The sequence below is a fragment of the Batrachochytrium dendrobatidis genome (genome assembly GCF_000203795.2).
Source record: "Batrachochytrium dendrobatidis JAM81 unplaced genomic scaffold BATDEscaffold_4, whole genome shotgun sequence".
Taxonomy (NCBI): Eukaryota; Fungi; Chytridiomycota; class Chytridiomycetes; order Rhizophydiales; genus Batrachochytrium; species Batrachochytrium dendrobatidis.
In genome coordinates, this window is record NW_006281102.1 from 115,871 (window position 1) to 133,071 (window position 17,201).

General features: G+C 39.2%; 6 protein-coding genes across 6 annotated transcripts; 3 read left to right on the forward strand and 3 right to left on the reverse strand.

Annotated features, from left to right (window-relative positions):
* Positions 1–485: 485 nt before the first annotated feature.
* On the forward strand, positions 486–942 carry BATDEDRAFT_87796 (uncharacterized protein; the record flags this gene model as incomplete). Its single annotated transcript, XM_006678022.1, has 2 exons — positions 486–672; positions 746–942. The coding sequence occupies 2 exons, from the start codon at positions 486–488 to the stop codon at positions 940–942; spliced, it is 384 nt and encodes a 127-aa protein (XP_006678085.1).
* Positions 943–1,249: 307 nt separating this feature from the next.
* BATDEDRAFT_87345 (uncharacterized protein) lies at positions 1,250–3,519 on the forward strand. The gene is made up of 9 exons (XM_006678023.1): positions 1,250–1,283; positions 1,352–1,421; positions 1,522–1,617; positions 1,823–2,019; positions 2,109–2,343; positions 2,469–2,606; positions 2,681–3,002; positions 3,072–3,239; positions 3,325–3,519. Exons 1-9 carry the CDS (start codon positions 1,269–1,271, stop codon positions 3,386–3,388), a joined length of 1,305 nt encoding a protein of 434 aa, XP_006678086.1. The 5' UTR covers positions 1,250–1,268; the 3' UTR covers positions 3,389–3,519.
* Positions 3,520–3,861: 342 nt separating this feature from the next.
* BATDEDRAFT_34719 (uncharacterized protein) lies at positions 3,862–7,723 on the reverse strand (the record flags this gene model as incomplete). The annotated part of the gene is made up of 6 exons (XM_006677923.1): positions 3,862–3,990; positions 4,077–4,168; positions 4,276–4,321; positions 4,397–6,220; positions 6,330–6,650; positions 6,992–7,723. 6 exons carry the CDS (start codon positions 7,721–7,723, stop codon positions 3,919–3,921), a joined length of 3,087 nt encoding a protein of 1,028 aa, XP_006677986.1. The 3' UTR covers positions 3,862–3,918.
* A 1,095-nt stretch (positions 7,724–8,818) lies between these two features.
* Positions 8,819–10,298, reverse strand: BATDEDRAFT_36786 (uncharacterized protein; the record flags this gene model as incomplete). The annotated part of the gene is made up of 1 exon (XM_006677985.1): positions 8,819–10,298. The coding sequence occupies one exon, from the start codon at positions 10,294–10,296 to the stop codon at positions 8,899–8,901; it is 1,398 nt and encodes a 465-aa protein (XP_006678048.1). The 3' UTR covers positions 8,819–8,898.
* Positions 10,299–11,238: 940 nt separating this feature from the next.
* On the reverse strand, positions 11,239–12,358 carry BATDEDRAFT_23804 (uncharacterized protein; the record flags this gene model as incomplete). The annotated part of the gene is made up of 2 exons (XM_006677776.1): positions 11,239–11,505; positions 11,579–12,358. The coding sequence occupies 2 exons, from the start codon at positions 12,356–12,358 to the stop codon at positions 11,239–11,241; spliced, it is 1,047 nt and encodes a 348-aa protein (XP_006677839.1).
* A 2,188-nt stretch (positions 12,359–14,546) lies between these two features.
* Positions 14,547–16,885, forward strand: BATDEDRAFT_23805 (uncharacterized protein; the record flags this gene model as incomplete). The annotated part of the gene is made up of 10 exons (XM_006677777.1): positions 14,547–14,731; positions 14,831–14,917; positions 15,026–15,118; positions 15,222–15,437; positions 15,507–15,573; positions 15,648–15,884; positions 15,958–16,019; positions 16,103–16,243; positions 16,345–16,630; positions 16,706–16,885. The coding sequence occupies 10 exons, from the start codon at positions 14,547–14,549 to the stop codon at positions 16,883–16,885; spliced, it is 1,554 nt and encodes a 517-aa protein (XP_006677840.1).
* Positions 16,886–17,201: the final 316 nt, after the last annotated feature.

The window sequence follows — 17,201 nt, forward strand, 5'->3', positions numbered from 1 at the left end:
TGGACAATCACAACATCCACACTGACTGCACTCGATTTGCAGGAACATTACAACTGGATTCACACAAAATGAAATCATTTTCTGTATCTTGTTTTGGAATAAATATTATTAAACACTTGTTGAACTTGTTGGACATTTTAAATTCAATCAACACATCATCATATAATACAATCAAACCACGCTCTCCCTTTTTGGTAGTCATGCATTACACCATCACCGGATTTATTCATTCTAATTCAGATACTGGTTTGACTGTTCTGATGTTGTCAAACTAGAAACTCGCATGTTTGTAATCTAGTTCAAGAAACCATGATCGCACGTCAGAAATGGAATTGATGTTTCCATGCCGATCACTAGGGAAATACCAGCAAATTAGAGTTTAATATCCAGTAAATTTGGTAAAAACTATCATTTCATGAAACTAACCGTTTATCTATTTTATCACTTTTATTTAGTATTCTATTCTGCGTGAATACAGCGGTAATATGGGTCGAAGGAAAACTCCTGTTGCTACTTCTACTCGAATGAGCGGCTCTACTCTTCATGTCTTGAAGCCAGCCATTCACTCAAAGCCAATCACTCATTCAAAATCAATCACTCATTCAAAACCATCAAAACTTTCTACAAAACACTCTCGCAAAACTTGCTTCATTTCAAAGCTTGCTGAACAGAGTTGAGTTGAATGCCATATTACAATCTATCATGGCTTGTCTATAACTATGTTTTGTAAATTCATTTCAACTAGAAAAATCATGGAAAACCAAACCGAGCCCAAAAAAAGCATTGGCTGATTGGGATGGATTAAAGGCGGCTCTTACTGGAGATATTGATGCTAGCGTGGAATTAACTACCAATTCATCAGCATTGAAAACAGTTGCCAACAGCACAACACAAGTATCCCAAAAACCAGTATCTCAAGGTGCTCGCCAGAAACAAAAGTAAACATTTGCATATTAACAACTGGATTGAATTAGATTGTATAGCTTACATTTACATTTAGTCAACATGATATTAGTCACTTTAGAAAAGTATTAGCACATTCCCAATTCCGTGCCAATCCCATTTCCACCATTCAGATGCACTTGAAAAACACTATATAAGGATATTCTTATACAGTCATGCATGGCCATCATTGCAATTCCTACTGAAATAAACAATTTATACAGATTTGATGTAGAAACAATCAAACGATCTTGATCCTTATTAGTATCTTTAACCCTAATTTTATTTCTTACTACAAATACTTTGATCATTCTTGAAAAACACAAATGGCAATCACAAAGGTATCGACTAATGACAACGCAGCCATATCGCATGCAATCATCTGTAAACTAATCCTGAATACCAACAGATTCATGCTCGTCAAGTCTACGACTCTCGTGGTAATCCCACTGTCGAAGTCGATGTAACCACTGAAAAAGGTAAAGTTGCTGTACTCCAGTCTGCAGTTCAACTGTCATCTATGATTACTATATACAATCCATTCGTCATTGGTTTCTGATCTGTACTCTGTATCTACAGGCACGTTTACTGCTGCTGTTCCTTCTGGTGCTTCCACTGGCATTCATGAGGCTTTAGAGCTGCGAGATAATGACAAGGCCAGCTATCATGGAAAATGCAAGTATATTATATATTCCTGCTATGTCAATCCTGAATGCGATCGGATGAAACCATGTATCGACTCTAGTCAGTTGTGATCTACACTGCATTAGATTGTTCATGTGTATATTCATGTATCGACCCTAGTCAATTATGATCTACATTGTGTTAGATTCGTGTGTATTTATATCCATGCATCGACTGCCTGTATACTATTTTACAGCTGTTTTCAAAGCCATTGCCAATGTCAATGATATCATTGCTCCAGCCTTGATGAAAGCCAACATTGACGTTCAGCATCAAGAAGCTGTCGATCAACTCCTCCTTACTCTTGATGGCACTGAAAACAAGTCAAAACTTGGTGCCAATGCCATCCTCGGTGTCTCTCTTGCTGTTGCTCGTGCTGGAGCTGCTGCAAAGGTAATTCAATGCTATAGCATGACTTGGTTTATGGAAAACACCTCCAGCTGACCTGTGTTACTGTTGCTCTTCAATCTATCAATACGCAGGGTGTTCCTCTGTTCATGCACTTGGCTGATCTGGCCGGAAATACCGATCCCTTCATTCTTCCCGTCCCTTGCTTCAACGTCATCAATGGTGGTTCTCATGCTGGAAACAAGCTTGCAATGCAAGAATTCATGATTTTACCTACTGGTGCCAAGTCTTTCACCGAAGCCATGAAAATGGGATCCGAGGTTTACCATCACCTCAAGGCTGTCATCAAGAAAAAGTATGGCCAGGATGGTGAGTTGATTTTTGATATTCTGATTCTTGCTGAAATCCAGAGCAGATCTTGGTATCCTTTATCTTCGTGTTGTGATATTGCAGCTAATCTTTGTGTAATATTGGACGTTTGAATGTGCTATAAGCCACCAATGTTGGTGATGAAGGTGGTTTTGCTCCCAATATCCAGGATAACAAGGAAGGTCTTGAACTTCTCAAGGTTGCTATTGAAGCTGCTGGCTACACTGGCCGTATCAAAATTGCCATGGACGTTGCTGCCTCGGGTATGTTCAATGTGTATAAACCAATGGTGTTTTTACAACAATTTCATGTAATTTTACTGAGTTGATTCAACTAGAGTTTTACAAGGATGGCAAGTATGATCTTGATTTCAAGAATCCCTCTTCGGATGCATCCCAGCATCTTTCTGGTGCCCAGCTTGCTGACCTGTACCGATCCTTTGTCAAGGATTATCCCATTGTCTCCATTGAGGATCCCTTTGATCAGGATGACTGGGAAGCCTATCACAAGCTTACTCAGAGCGTGACCATCCAGATTGTCGGTGACGATCTGACTGTCACCAACCCTAAACGTATCCATACTGCCATTGAAAAGAAGGCTTGCAACGGTCTTTTGCTCAAGGTCAACCAAATTGGAACTGTTACCGAGAGTATCAATGCGTAAGTGCCAGACACTAGTTCTGTGCAAGTCTCTTGCTTTATACTTACTGCATTCTTACAATACTTTAGTGCCAAACTTGCTCAGGCAGATGGTTGGGGTGTTATGGTTTCCCACCGCTCAGGCGAAACCGAGGACACTTTTATCGCCGATCTGGTTGTCGGTCTCAAGACTGGCCAAATCAAAACTGGTGCTCCGTGCCGCTCTGAGCGTCTTGCCAAGTATAACCAGCTTCTTCGGTGAGTAGTTTTATACATTTGAATTTAAAGAAATGTAGTCATATCCATCAATCACGTATCACTCATCAAACTCTTGATTACTTAGTATTGAGGAAATGCTTGGTCCCAAGGCTCGATATGCCGGTGACCACTTTCGCCGCCCACAATAAATAAAAAGAGATATACGCTGCAGCAGAGTGCAACAAGCTTGCTTTGCTTCCACTTTGCAATATTTCTCTTTTTAAGCATCTCAATAGCTTGATTGATTCTAAATGAATGTCAAGCTTAATTTGTCCATATAGTGCTTGTCTAATTTTGATTCTAAACAGTGATGAATATATCCGAGTATTTGGATGCTTGAACTTATTATCAATTGTAAGGCGCTAGTAGTGTAACTAGTCATTCATAGCTCAAATTATGTCATAAATACACTTGAACATACGCATCTAATTTCAGCCAACTATGCTACGCTACAAAAAATACCTCAACCAACACTTGGATAACAAGATAGATGGAGATCAAGATTGTCTTGTTAAAATATACATGGCATCTACCGTGTCATCAATAGCATTGAGGTGAATAGCACAGTTTAGTTTAGTTTCATCAATATCCTGTCAAAAGTCTAAACAGTGGTCCATCTAATGCGATGTCAACGCGTTCAATTTATTGATCAATTGAAATGGGATAAGAAACTTGAGATTTATTGAGGAGGAAGCTCAAATGGAAACCCATCTTTTCCAGTCAGGAAATATGTGGCCATTTTTCCTTTACCCTATAATTTCATCAATGCATACATTTGAATCAATACATTTAATGCTCACTAAAAGTAAATGGTTGGATTTGATTGTCAAGATTTACCTTGACGTCAATTTCTCCTCGTGGAGATGTGTGGTATCCTCCAGCTTCTTTGAGATATGTGTAGGTACTTTGACTGATTTGAATTTTCATTGCTGTAGGAATTCAAGTGCAAAAGTATACGATTGTAAAAAAAGTTAGGGTATCACTTTCAAATACATGATACATTGAGTATCCAATCAAAATGTAATATAGTACTTACGTGCTCCAGTAGACTCCATACGCGAAGCAGTATTTACAGTATCTCCCTACACATTGAATTGGATCAGTTATAATCGATATCAAATCTTAAATTGCAAGTGCAACTCAAATCTTCCACTTACAAAAAGACAATATCGCGGCATTTTAGATCCAACTACACCAGCAACCAAAGGTCCAGAATTCAATCCAATACGAACACGCAGTTTCAAATCTGGGGTTTCTGAGAATTTAAAAGCATGGACCTTGGAAAGAATATCCAATGCCAATGTCGCCGTTTCTGTTGCGTGACGTTTTCCGTTTTCAGTTGGGACACCTGAAACAATCATGTACGAATCACCAATTGTTTCCACCTTGTAAACATCATACTTTTCAATCGTCTCGTCAAATATTTTGTAAATAGCATTGAGAAGTGAAACAGTGGCAATTGGCGAAACACCCGAACAAAGAGTAGTAAACCCAACCACATCAAGGAAAAAGACGGTTGCAGATTCAAAAGATTGGGGCTGGACGGTTTTTCCTTCCATAAGCTGGCTAGAAACACTTGGTGGGAGCATTTGTTGCAAAAGTTCGTCTGTTTTTTGACGAGTAATTCTTAGTTTGGAAATCAATCCTTCCAGCTCCTTTTTCTTGGCTTCGTCCTTTTCAAATGCCTCTTTTTCTTGACGAACTTCTTCAGTGAGATCGCGTGCAATACCAGTAAACAAATGCTGGCCATCTTCCTTGACTTCAGAAACAGATAATAAAAGCGGAAACACGCCATCATCTTTTCGTTTACCAAAGACTCGACGACCCATTCCAATCACCTTTTTAATCCCAGTAGTCAGATAATTGTTGAGGTATTCGTCATGTACACTTGCATAGTTTTCTGGCATAAGCATTTTGATATTTTTCCCAATTACTTCGGCAGACTTGTAGCCAAAAATCTTTTCAGCAGCACAGTTAAATCGACAGATAATGCCTGTTGTATCGATATTAATAATGCCATCATCAACCGTCTCAAGAACACTATTCAAGATACGACGCTCAACAAGCATGCGCAATTCAGTGTCATGGATCGCCTCCTCCATTGCAATTTCTTTATCTTGAACATCAATCATGAACTGAATTTCCTCTTGATGATCTGCATGAAGTTTTTCCAACTCCAATTGATGTTGCTCGGCCAATTCAGCCATACGCGCTTCCACCGATCGCTCGCACTCGTAGAGCTCTTGCTGAAGTTTACTCGTCACAGCATTTTTGGCTTCGGTATGTTTTGAAACCATTGCTCCAATTGACCCTATTTGATTATTGACTTTGAAATTTCCAGAATATTCTCCATCATCGTCATCAAATCGAGAAGATAAAAGTGAGTTTGCTCCAGCACTACGGTTAGAGCTCATTATTACTGATTGTAAATTTTGGTTTAGGTTGCGCGGAGATAGAGAGTATGACATCTGACTTCCATCCAAATCAGATGCAGCATCGTCCATAGAAGTGATTGATCCAGATCGCGACACCCGCTTGCTACCTGCATTTGACATGGGAGCAGATCCACCGTTTTGACTGGCAGATTTGTAAGTCTTTAACAATCTCACTTTTTGCTCTTGTTGAATTTTCATCTGCCTTATAGCAATTCGATGAGTCTGCTTGAGTCGCTTGGTCTCGGCTTGATGAGTAGCAACCATTGATTTGAGCTTATTATCTTCATGCTGGGCAAGCAACCGTTCCTTTTCCGCGCGAAGCTCAAGAGATTGAGATACAGCAAGCTCATCTATCGTAAGAGTATTTAGACTTTTCACGCTATGAACTTCATCAAAACATTTTATGCTCAAATCAAATCGTTCCTTGGCGTGACGGTGTTCAATGCGATGTACTTCGCGAAGCTGGTCGTTGATTCTTTTGTTGAGGTTGATTTGGTGAGTTTGCCTTGTTTGAAGTTTTTTGAGCAAACTGGATCTTTTTTCATGCTAAACATATTACATGAATAAACAATTTGGAATTGACAAAGTGTTGAGTAAATATCCAAACCATAACAGTGGCATTCAGTTTCATGACAACAGAATACACGTGGCATACCAATTGCTGCATGGCTTCCATTTCACCCAAAGCACGTTCATGAAACTGTGCTCGATTTTGGGCTTTGGCCAATTCCTCGCACTGCATCTCCTGAATTTTTTCCATGTGTTGTACAAGAGCTTCAAATTCCTCACGCTTGTCATTACGAGCAGTACGAATCACCTGTGCTGCTTTTGCTGCTGCTTCCTGTCGCAAAATAATAAGATCTCGACGCTTGGTTTCACGGATAAGATTGCGCTGCACTCGTTTGGCTTCTTTACGATCCATACGTGCTTTTATTTTTTTTTGAAACGCAATGTTCATTTCTGAAAGCTCCATTGCCTATATGACACATGTGTTATTGGATTAATAAATGAAACTGAAGTGTATTGATAGACGATGCTAGAAAAATAAAACACACGGTTCAAGCCAACACAACTAATGGTTAAATTCATGGATAAATACTGTATATTCAGTCCATAGTGATAATGGTTTAAAAGTGAATTTGGATAACCCAGGCCAATGTAGCATCAACACACGGGCTCAAACAAAACAATTTACATGAAATATCACAATAAAATACAAGTATTACACGGATCTTTGAATACAGACTAAATAGGATCAAATTGTTCCAGGCATGTAAAAAACAAAGCAGTCGTTTTAAACCATGAAAAAACTCATACCTGATAACGTTGGAGTCTTGAAATGTCAATATCGTTTCGACCCATGGTAAATGCCAGATCTTCCTTGCGGCGCACCTCCTGCCCAGCAAGTAGCAGATTGGCTTCAACTACTTGACACTCGGTTCTCAACTCTTCGATTTCACGAGAGTTGATGGCCCCTCCACGACTGCTGGAATGAAGCGTAGCACTACTGTTGACAGAAGAATTACGGCGGGAAAAAAAGCTATTCGAGCTTTCGTCGGTAAACCCTGAACCATCGTCAAGTGTCGTGTCCCCGGATACAACACGAAGACTCGATCTAATGGACAAGTCTTTTGTTTGCTCAGATTGAAAGGAAATTTGGCTGGAAGAACTCGGAGTGACAGCATTCTCAGCAGGTATGGGTTCGTTATTTTGAAATGTGGTGCTGCGACGACCATCAGTTGGTTCAGACATGGTGACAGTGTTTTTACGCGGTTTAGTACCACCACTAAGATTAGTCACATCTCCATCTTGCCTTTTCTTTGAAGCAAAGGTATATTGTGTTGGTTGTTCCTGATTATACATTTGCTGCCTCGACTGCTGCAAAGAGGGCTGCAAACTGTTTGTCAAGGCATTCGTCAGCTTGGTGGTAGAATGCTCAGATCTGGGTATGGCTCGATTTAATAAACATTTTTGACGTCCTTGCTCTGGTATAAAAACCTTTTTTTCTGTATTGTTCCCTGTAGTCTCTAGCTGCTGAAAGGCTGACATGATTCAATTGCTTTTCAACAAAACTACTAGCAAAAGGGGCTGGGCGCAATTTAAAATAACACGACGGTTTTCGACAAATTGAATATCAAATGTATATTGCTATCTATGCAGAAACGTATTAAATGTACGATACAATGAGTAAAAAACAAAAGGTTTAACAAAACTGCGCATAGTATAAATATTCGAGGTTATATTTTTACCAAAAATCCAATGGTGAAAGCAATTTTCATGGTAAAGTTGTTGGATCATCATCCTGTTATCTCCTGTTAGAATGCATAAGAGCCCGTATGACGACAAAACTCAGCAATCGTCATTTTTCATCAGATTCAAGACCATTCTAGATACATTTTTAACTAGACAATGTCGTGTTTTTGTTTAGAATAGTACAAATACGCAAGTGTCATGATTTGTCAAAGTGACATCATACTATTTGATAAATACAGTATTAAAACAGTCTAGTTGTCTTGATTCTATTCAATACTGTGCTGTTTCTATTGCCCAAATACGATAATAAATGCGCAAATGTCGAGTGTATATTTGGCTCGGTGTTGTTAGCATTATCATTTAAATAAGCAATATGCTTTTAAATCATTGTTGCAATAGCAAAATCAAGCTTGAGTATGCGGGCTACTTTTTATTAAAATAAACTCAATCGAGTTGAACATTGCAAGTTTGCAGCCGTATCCATTTAAATGGGACATCAAGAGTCGACATAATAAATAGTTGAAATAATTCATATCAAATTTATTGGGCAATGTTGTATCATTTAGACTCTGCAACAAAGCTACAGATTCATAGATTAAACGTAGCCTGCCAATTGCTCAACAAAACAGCAATGTCGCGAGGCATAAAGCTTTATATTGTTCATTTTGGATCCTACTGACAATTACTTGGCATAATAAGGATGGATTGTTTCCCAAATAATTCCAAACACAAACTGACAATGTCTATTCAAGCAGTCAATTTGTAATAGGAAAGCACAGCGAATATTCAACCATTGTCTATTCCAAAGCAAGACAAATTGCAAGACAAAGGTATTCCATTTTAGGTGAATACGGTGATGATGCTACATATTGAAGACGCGAGAATAAAAGTAGATGTCTTGAAATACACGAGCTTTATTATCATAAAATAAGTGTGCAAGTGGTAATCGTTGATGCTCAGATATGCCAAGCTTAAAATTTGAGAGAAACGCTACCAACATTGGTACTAGCCTCAATCATACTTGGGTTAGCAGCATCAGGGCTACCAACATGACCAGCTCGAACAACCCCGAAAAATCCAGTCTTTTCATGATCAACTGTAACATCCTTGCCCTTGACACTAACACTTCCAATAGATGATTCGGCAGTAAATTTACCCACAAACTTATGAACTCTGCTGGTCGGCATATCAACTACTCGTAGATTGACCTCGCCGGCCTTGGTGGATGCAATCGTTGAAGACCCTTGTTCAGGAGATATGCCTAGACTGATCTCTCCAGCTGCTACACTGACGTAAAGACTGTTGTAGTTGGTAACATCTCCTTGCACGTTGCCTGAACCAACTTGAATATTAACGGCTGGACCTTGCAGCTGAACAGGTGTGTGCTTTTTGTTCAAGAGAGTTGAAATGGATGTATCGAGATGCAGTTCAACACTGCCTGCACCCACTTCAACATCCATCTGCTCTGAAGCAATCAGATTGGCATCAAGATTTCCTGAGCCAATATGAACACTTCCAGCAATGACAATCACATCATTGATTTTGACATTACCGGCACCGACGTGAATACCAATATTGTTAAAGACAGCCTTGTTGGTAGACATGAGTTTTTCAGATCGAGTAAATCCAGTCGGTGTATGCATATATACGTGGCCAGCAGCAACCTTGGCAAGAATCGATTTTTGGTACTGGGAAATGACATCATCAGCAAGTATGGCAGGAAGAGTAATATCAACAGTCAAACGCAGTTTCTCTTCATGAGGAATTTTTGGAGGATTGACAACAAGGCGCAATGCATTGTTTACAACAATCGTATCAATATCCAGGTCACCATCAAGGGTTTCTCGAGTATAAGCAAGAGAATACGACATTTTGACATTGTCAGTGTTGGTAGAGTCGGAATCTGTAGTGACAAAGTTGAGGTGAGTTTCCATTCCCTTTGTGAATTCCACTTCCATAGCATTAATATTTGGCCAAGCAGTATTTCCAGTACGAACAGTATATGTGGGAACAGCGCTGAAGTTGTTGTGAGTATAATAGCAACCAAACATGATTGCAGTAACAATCTTGACAAAAATAACAAAGAAGATGAGTTTGCATAGGAAGCGACAGCAGCCGCCTCTGTTTCTACGGCACTTTGTCGATTGTTCTGAGCAATGGCCAGTGCAACGAGTTACAGCAGGAGTAGCAGGTGACGAAGTAGCATGTCCGGGGGATTGTAAGTAAGGGTAAAGATAAAGTGGACGGCCAGCAGCATCATACAAAGCGGGCTGTCGAGCCTGCTTTTCATCCTCAGATGAGTATTGAGGTAGTAAAGGAGCAGATTCCAAGTCGGAATGGGTGTTGTTCATGGTGTCTTGAGGCTTCATTGGTAAACTTTTGTTTTTGGATTTTCACGCAAATTGGAACGCTTTTATATTTGGAGTCCATTTTGCCAAGTAAACAATGATTAAATGCTTGTTGCGTTTTCCACCGGAATTGATTATTTGTTCAATGGACAACATCTGTCGTATGATGCATACACAGTCAAACGATCTTCCTCTACTCATTTGATGTAGCCATGTATTGTATAGTCATCAGATTCATTCATTGTAATATGGATATTGTGCTCGACTGCTGTCCAATTACAAGATGCAATTTGCATAAATCGCGACATTCCGACAGCTTCTGCTTGTTCACAGCCCAATCAGCATCAAACACGATCATCGACCATTCCAACGTGGGAAATTATCCACCAATGAACTGCAAAAATTTAGCTGTGCTAAACCGCTTATTCAATCACAGTTGTATTTAGAGTGAGATACTGACTTGTGACCGACTTTTGGTTTCAAATAAAAATAATTAAATATTCGCTGTGCTTTTCACTAGAATTGACTGCTTCAACAGATATTCTCAATTCAAAACATACTGTCCATCATATGATGCACACAATTAAACTGACTACTATTATCTTCCTTTTTGGTAGTCGTAGATTGTATAATCGACAAGTTTGAAATCAGATATGTTTGTGCTCTAGCTCAACAAACCAATCATTACACATTTTGGGGATGCAACTATGCATGCCAATCACCAGAAACCCAAACTAGCATCAATAATACTCTTTGAAAAGGTTGTTTATTATGTATCTTGTCACTCCTTTTTAGTGTTCCATTTTAGTGAGCACGGCCGTGGTTACAATATTGCTGTGATTATTAATTGTTTGTTTCGAAACCGGAGCGCTACACTGTTCTTACATATATGTTCAAGCTATGCCTACCATCAACATTCCACCATTCTGCTCATTGCGCTTGCCAAATTTATAGAATTTACTTTTATACTGAGCAAGCATGCTGAGAGCGAAAATGATCTGGTGATTTTAATGACGATGAGTCTCGATCTGCCTTTAAGCCAGGTGATGCAGACGATGGTGTTGTCGGTGAATCTAGTTCATTCAATGACAACTGTTTTGAATCGTCTGTCGATTCTCCAAAGTAGACATTCTTGGCATTAGAGCCACCTGAACGATGTGTATTGCCGCCTCTTGATATCCGATTGTTGAGCTGATCGACAATCATTTGAAAAAGCGTAGATTCCGCGTACTGATTCAAGTCATTTTAAATGGAGCAATGTTAGTATGTTTTTATAATGATTGCTTCAAGAAAACCTCTTTACCTGATGAACACCAGCAATTGCAAAAACACATTGTTGCAATGCAAATCCACCTGGGAGTGCACCGGGCTGTTTTAGTCCGCCGACGACTACTGACAGTACATATGTAGTGAACGCAGTGATATCCAGGATAATCAATACGACAATCAAGATACGGATACGGTTTCCCTGTAAAGAAGTTGTTTTGTATCCACTGATTTCGTTGCTTCTAAGGCTATCCATATGCTGCTGAACTCGATTGAAAAGAAAGATGTTTTGGGAAATACCGAAAACCACCACCATGAATGAGTATGCCATTGTGCCATACATGCACCATCGACCGAAAGGAAGGTTGGGCTGGTTGTAATAAACAATTCCTTCCAAGTACGTTGGGCCTGCAAATACCAAGTGCACAATGACAGCCACAATTTGCACATATGGCATGTTTTCCAGTCTGAATACTTTCCATCTGAAGAAGCTACTGTTGAAAATGGACATGATTTCCAGCTGTACAAGATTAAGCAACAGTAATGAGGGGGAATAGCACCAGTTTCTCCATGTTTTAAAACCAGGCAATCTATCAGAGTGATATAGGTAGATTGCCTCGACGACTTGCAGTAAAACCGGAAGGAGATTAATCACGATTAAAGCAATAATGGCAGGTGTGAATCTTTTAGCTCGCCCCCTTTGAATCAGCTTATGTGCACCATATATTCCTACAAAGAAAGCAAAGACGCTGATTACTGCAGAGAAGGTTGGAAACCCCATTTGCAAGACTTGCTCTGGTGGGATTCGTGGAGGCATTGCTGGTCAGTGTTGAACTGTTTAGCGAAGATGAAAATATATCTGGTAGGTGCTTTTCGTGTTGAGGCGGAGTTGGTGTCCCTTATAAGGGCTACGTGCAAAGTTGCCGATAAGCGAGTTGTGCAAATACTATCAAATTTTGGTGTTCTGTGCAAGTGCAGGCTGGCTCTAGTTGAAGCTGAAACTCTTGATTTCAGCAATCAAGCTAGAGATATGCTACTGATCGTGAAAGTAGGTTTAATGAAACCTCGAGTATCAACCGAGACCAATGCTGCCAAAAATACTATGGCAAGTCAGGCCAGATGATCTGTATCAGGTATGCAATCAGGCGTTCAAATGTTTGCCCAAAGAAATAGCTGAATGTATAAATCCGAGTTCAAGATGCTTCTAATTAAGTCTTATATAGGCACTGACGGAGCAATACAGTTGACGAGTTTAAAAAGCAAGCACGAGCCACTGTATAGATGATTGATGGATGAAGAATACTGAGTCGATTTATCACAATACCTCAAGTACTGGAAATACACCGACAGAAAAAAGGCCAAGATGATGTACAGAATAAAGCGACTTGATATAGGTGCAAGAAAAATATGGCATCGCTGTGCTAATAACCAATTTGAGTATTCGAGTTTTGGTGTTTGCTGTGCAATAACCATCAAAAACTTTGATATGGCGATTACAGCCTGTAAAGGTTGAATTCAGGAATACCGACAGGCTAAAACAAAGCTCAGCCATATAATTTTATCCATCTATTTGTGCTCACCTGAGCTAATGACAGCCACGCCCGCATGTATTTTCCAACCCTTTCAATCACTCATTGTATTGAACAAGAACCTTTTTACTAGACTCGCCCTTAATTCTCTATTTGTCTATTTGATAAGCTTCACCAGCCTCACAGTCCTTAATCCGCCCTTGAAAATTGTGTACACGTTATTCGACCAAAAAGATGCTCGTAAAAAATGTTTATCCAATTATAGCCGTACTCACGTAAAATGTGATTTTCTGTCTTGCAGTCATTGCCCCAATAAAAAATCTCAATTTTTCCCAAAATAACGTTCATCATATGACGCATACAATCGAATTGTAGATTTGAGTTGGATTTTCTTTTTCAAATATGATCTTTCTCCATATCTGCATAGCCATGCATTGTAAAGTCGATAAGTTTAAGACTGAGTTCATGCATTAAAACTCGGATATTGGATTTAGCTTTTGATTGTCGATACAGCCAAATCTCTTAGTTTCAGATATGTTCGCGTTCTAGTTCAAGAATGCAGCTCGACATGCCAATCGCCTAATCTTTTGTAAAAGTCAGAGATTGAACAAGTATGTAATGTATTAGAACCATGATATGAGTGATGTTTAAACAGTTGTTTAGAGAATACAATGATGTAGAGTAAATTTGGTAGAGATTGGCATCCATCATTTCATGGGGCTGTTTATTATACATTATGACACCCTTATTATAGTGGTTATGATCAAAAGATGAGGCGAGAGACCAGAATATAACAGGGATTTTAAAGCCGTACTCGTGTAGAATGGAACATTGGTTTCATCAGCCAGCTAGATGGGCTGCTTTGTTGTGGTGTGCTAAAAACAAACAGATAGAAGGATGATCTCGAATAGCCAGTAAGAGTCTGCCGCAACGTAGATTCAAGAAATTCAGTTGTTTTGGTATGCGTATAATTTATTGGTATAGCCTAGCAACTTGTCAATATATTGATGACGTTCAACTATACCGCTTGATAAGAGAATCCTAAACTTTGCAATCACGTCATTTTTGTCGATCAAAGCCAAGTACTTTTGAAGCTGTGGGTTCACCGCCGTATTTATGTAAAATAGAATACAAGAATGCCAAGCTACGCAAGAGAGCCAGTCTCATGGAATAACTGGTGTCAATCAACTGAACAGTATTGTCTTTGAACTCTTTTCAAGTTTCTCATTTTCGTATAAAACAAGCGAGTTTGAGTTCACCTTGTTGATCATGCAATGCATGGCTATGTCACAAGATAAGAAAGGGATAGTTTATACTATGAATAAAGAACCGAGTGTTCAACCAGTGCAGTTGATATTTGGTTTTAAAGCAAAATACTGCAAGAGAACAAGCGTTTCATTTTGCGTGAATACAGCGGTAAAACGTTGGTGACCATCTGAAATATCTGTTCAGTATCGCACTCGTTGTTACTGTTAAATGTTCAACATTCTAGACACTCAGAGACTAGCACTGTCTTTTCATGCATTACAGACAGTCGTTTATACTGCCATTGTTGTGTTAGTTGCCACTACATTCTTGTTTTGGGCAACTGGTCGTCCTACAAGTGCTCCTCCTGGTCCACAGCCATGGCCTTTTTTTGGAAACAAGTGGATTATTGATAGGTGCTGCTTTGGACTATGATATGAATATGTTTTCCAAGAATGCATTTTCTCGTCGTATGTGCTTGTTGGCTGGTTTCTCATGCCAAATGTGGATTTTAGATACAAGAACAATCAGCAATTTCATAAACTGCAAACTTGGCTAACGACCAACTATGGTCAGATCACCATGCTTTACTTTTATTCAAAGTATGTTGATCTAAAGTCTTGTAACTCTTATCTGGAATAATCTTATCTTGGCGTCAGTTCTGCAATCCAAACAGTTATGACGTTGCACTAATACTTGTTCATGTTCAGGCGCATTGTGTTTGTTAGCAGCCCATTATATGCCAAGCAAATCTTGTCTAGTTCACTTTTTGTACAGGACGAAGAATCTGTCAAGCTATTCGAGTAATTCACCAATGACTAAAACTGCTAGAGTCCATTTGTACAAGTCTAACATTTCAGTTACAAACTTGCTTGTATCACCCACTTTAATGCCATGTAATTACAGGGGAATCGTCGATATACCTAGTCCTGAAGATCGCAAACGGCATTTGAGTACAGTCAAGCAGCTTTCAATGGAGTTACTCCATGCACGTATTTTAGATATTACCATGGAACGGACATTTAGAGTATTAATATCTTGGAATGAAAAGATTCGCATTGATTCAGAGAGGCTAGTGGTCGATCTTGATAATGTGTGCAAGGCTATTTCATTGGATATTTGGTAAGCCGTTATTCAGTACCATGGTATCTTTTATTTGTTTGGGTTACATGTTCTAATATCGGAATTTAGCGGGCTTGGTATACTTTCAATGGATTTTGATGCCGTTACGGGTCTCCGGATTAAGCAAATCACATTGGTATAGCTTGTAGATTGCACTGCTATTAAAGTAGTTTGTTTACTAACCCTGCATGCTTTTTGCATTGCCAATAGAGCGAAATTGTGCTCAACAAAGTTGTTAGATTTTTACACCAACGAGCCAACTTGGCACCTTTTGCATGGGCATATAACAAAGTCGGTATTACCTCGTCAGATCTTGTTAGCGCTCGAACCCACTTTAAGAGTGTTTTGAAAAGCTTGATTCGCGAGCAATGTCATCCCTATGTCGATGATCCTTTGAGCTCTGTCAATATTATCCGTACTCTGTTGAAAGACTATGGCACTGATTTGGTAATGTTTTTTGAGTTGTTACTGGTTTAGTTTGCAGTATCATCTAACCCTATGTTTGATTTGTAAATTCCAGACACCTGAAAATGAGCAAGCCATTGGTGCTGATGTGTATCGAGGAATGCTATGGTCCAATATGTAAGACTCAATATTACATTACATTGGTTTGTTTGTTGCGCTTTGGCTTCATTCACTATTCTGATACAGTGGATTGTGTCTAGGTTTCTTTCTTCTGCGCTTTCATTTGTATTTTTCGAGCTATTACAAAATGATGATGTTCGTGAAAAAGCAACTCAAGAGATTGATCGTGTTTGGAAGGCTACACATGGCAAAATTCAGCTGGACACGCTATCTCAGCTATTGTAAGAATGGGTTTATTTTTACACTATAATCACATAGAGCATATGGCATATGGCATATGTATGTTGTATCCGCCAATTTGATGATTTACGCTTTTTTCAAGATACGTTGAATGTGTTGTCAAGGAGTCGTTGCGATTGCATCCAGTATGTGCATACCTGGTTAAAGAGTCTAAAGAATCGGTTAAAGTTGGAAACTATTTGTTTCCTACCGCAACTCAGTTTCGAATCTCTGTGATTGATTTGCATCAAGATCCTTTGATCTGGAATGACCCGTCCGCCTTTCTTCCACAACGATGGGAGAAAACAGATGCGAATACTCTCCCGTTCTATCCCTTTGGGGATGATCCTGATCTGGTTGTGCAAAAACTGGCACTTGTTCCTATAAAGGTAAGCACTATGCATACTCTCAATAGCACTGTGCAAACAAACCAGTTTAACATTTTCTGTCATGTATTTGCACAGGCTGCCGTCGCCGTGTTTTTACGTCATATCAGTTTTGAACATGCCAAGAAAGACACTGCTGATGAGGTACCGAGTGCTACCCATGACATAGATGCTTCTGGTGCTGTTTGCAAATTATACGATGAAAATAGTTTACTCGAGTGTATTGCGACTCAACGACCGCTTGATTCATTGCAATAAAAACTTGTAAACGCTCCTCGTGTATAGTTGGTAAATGATAACGAATATAGTTTTGGAAAGTTTAAACAAGTATAATAATCTCATTATTGGAGATGATGCGAATATTGGCACATTAGTTCATTGTACAATCAAGTTGCATTCTTTTCAAGGCGACTTGAAATTGTAGATATTACAATACGCTGACATGTATCGATCAAGTTTGACAAGCAATGAATTCAAACTTTTCATGACAAACTAGCAGTGCAAGATGAAGTCAAGTATAGCTGATTTGACAAACTAGCAGTGCAAGATGAAGTCAAGTATAGCTGATTTGACC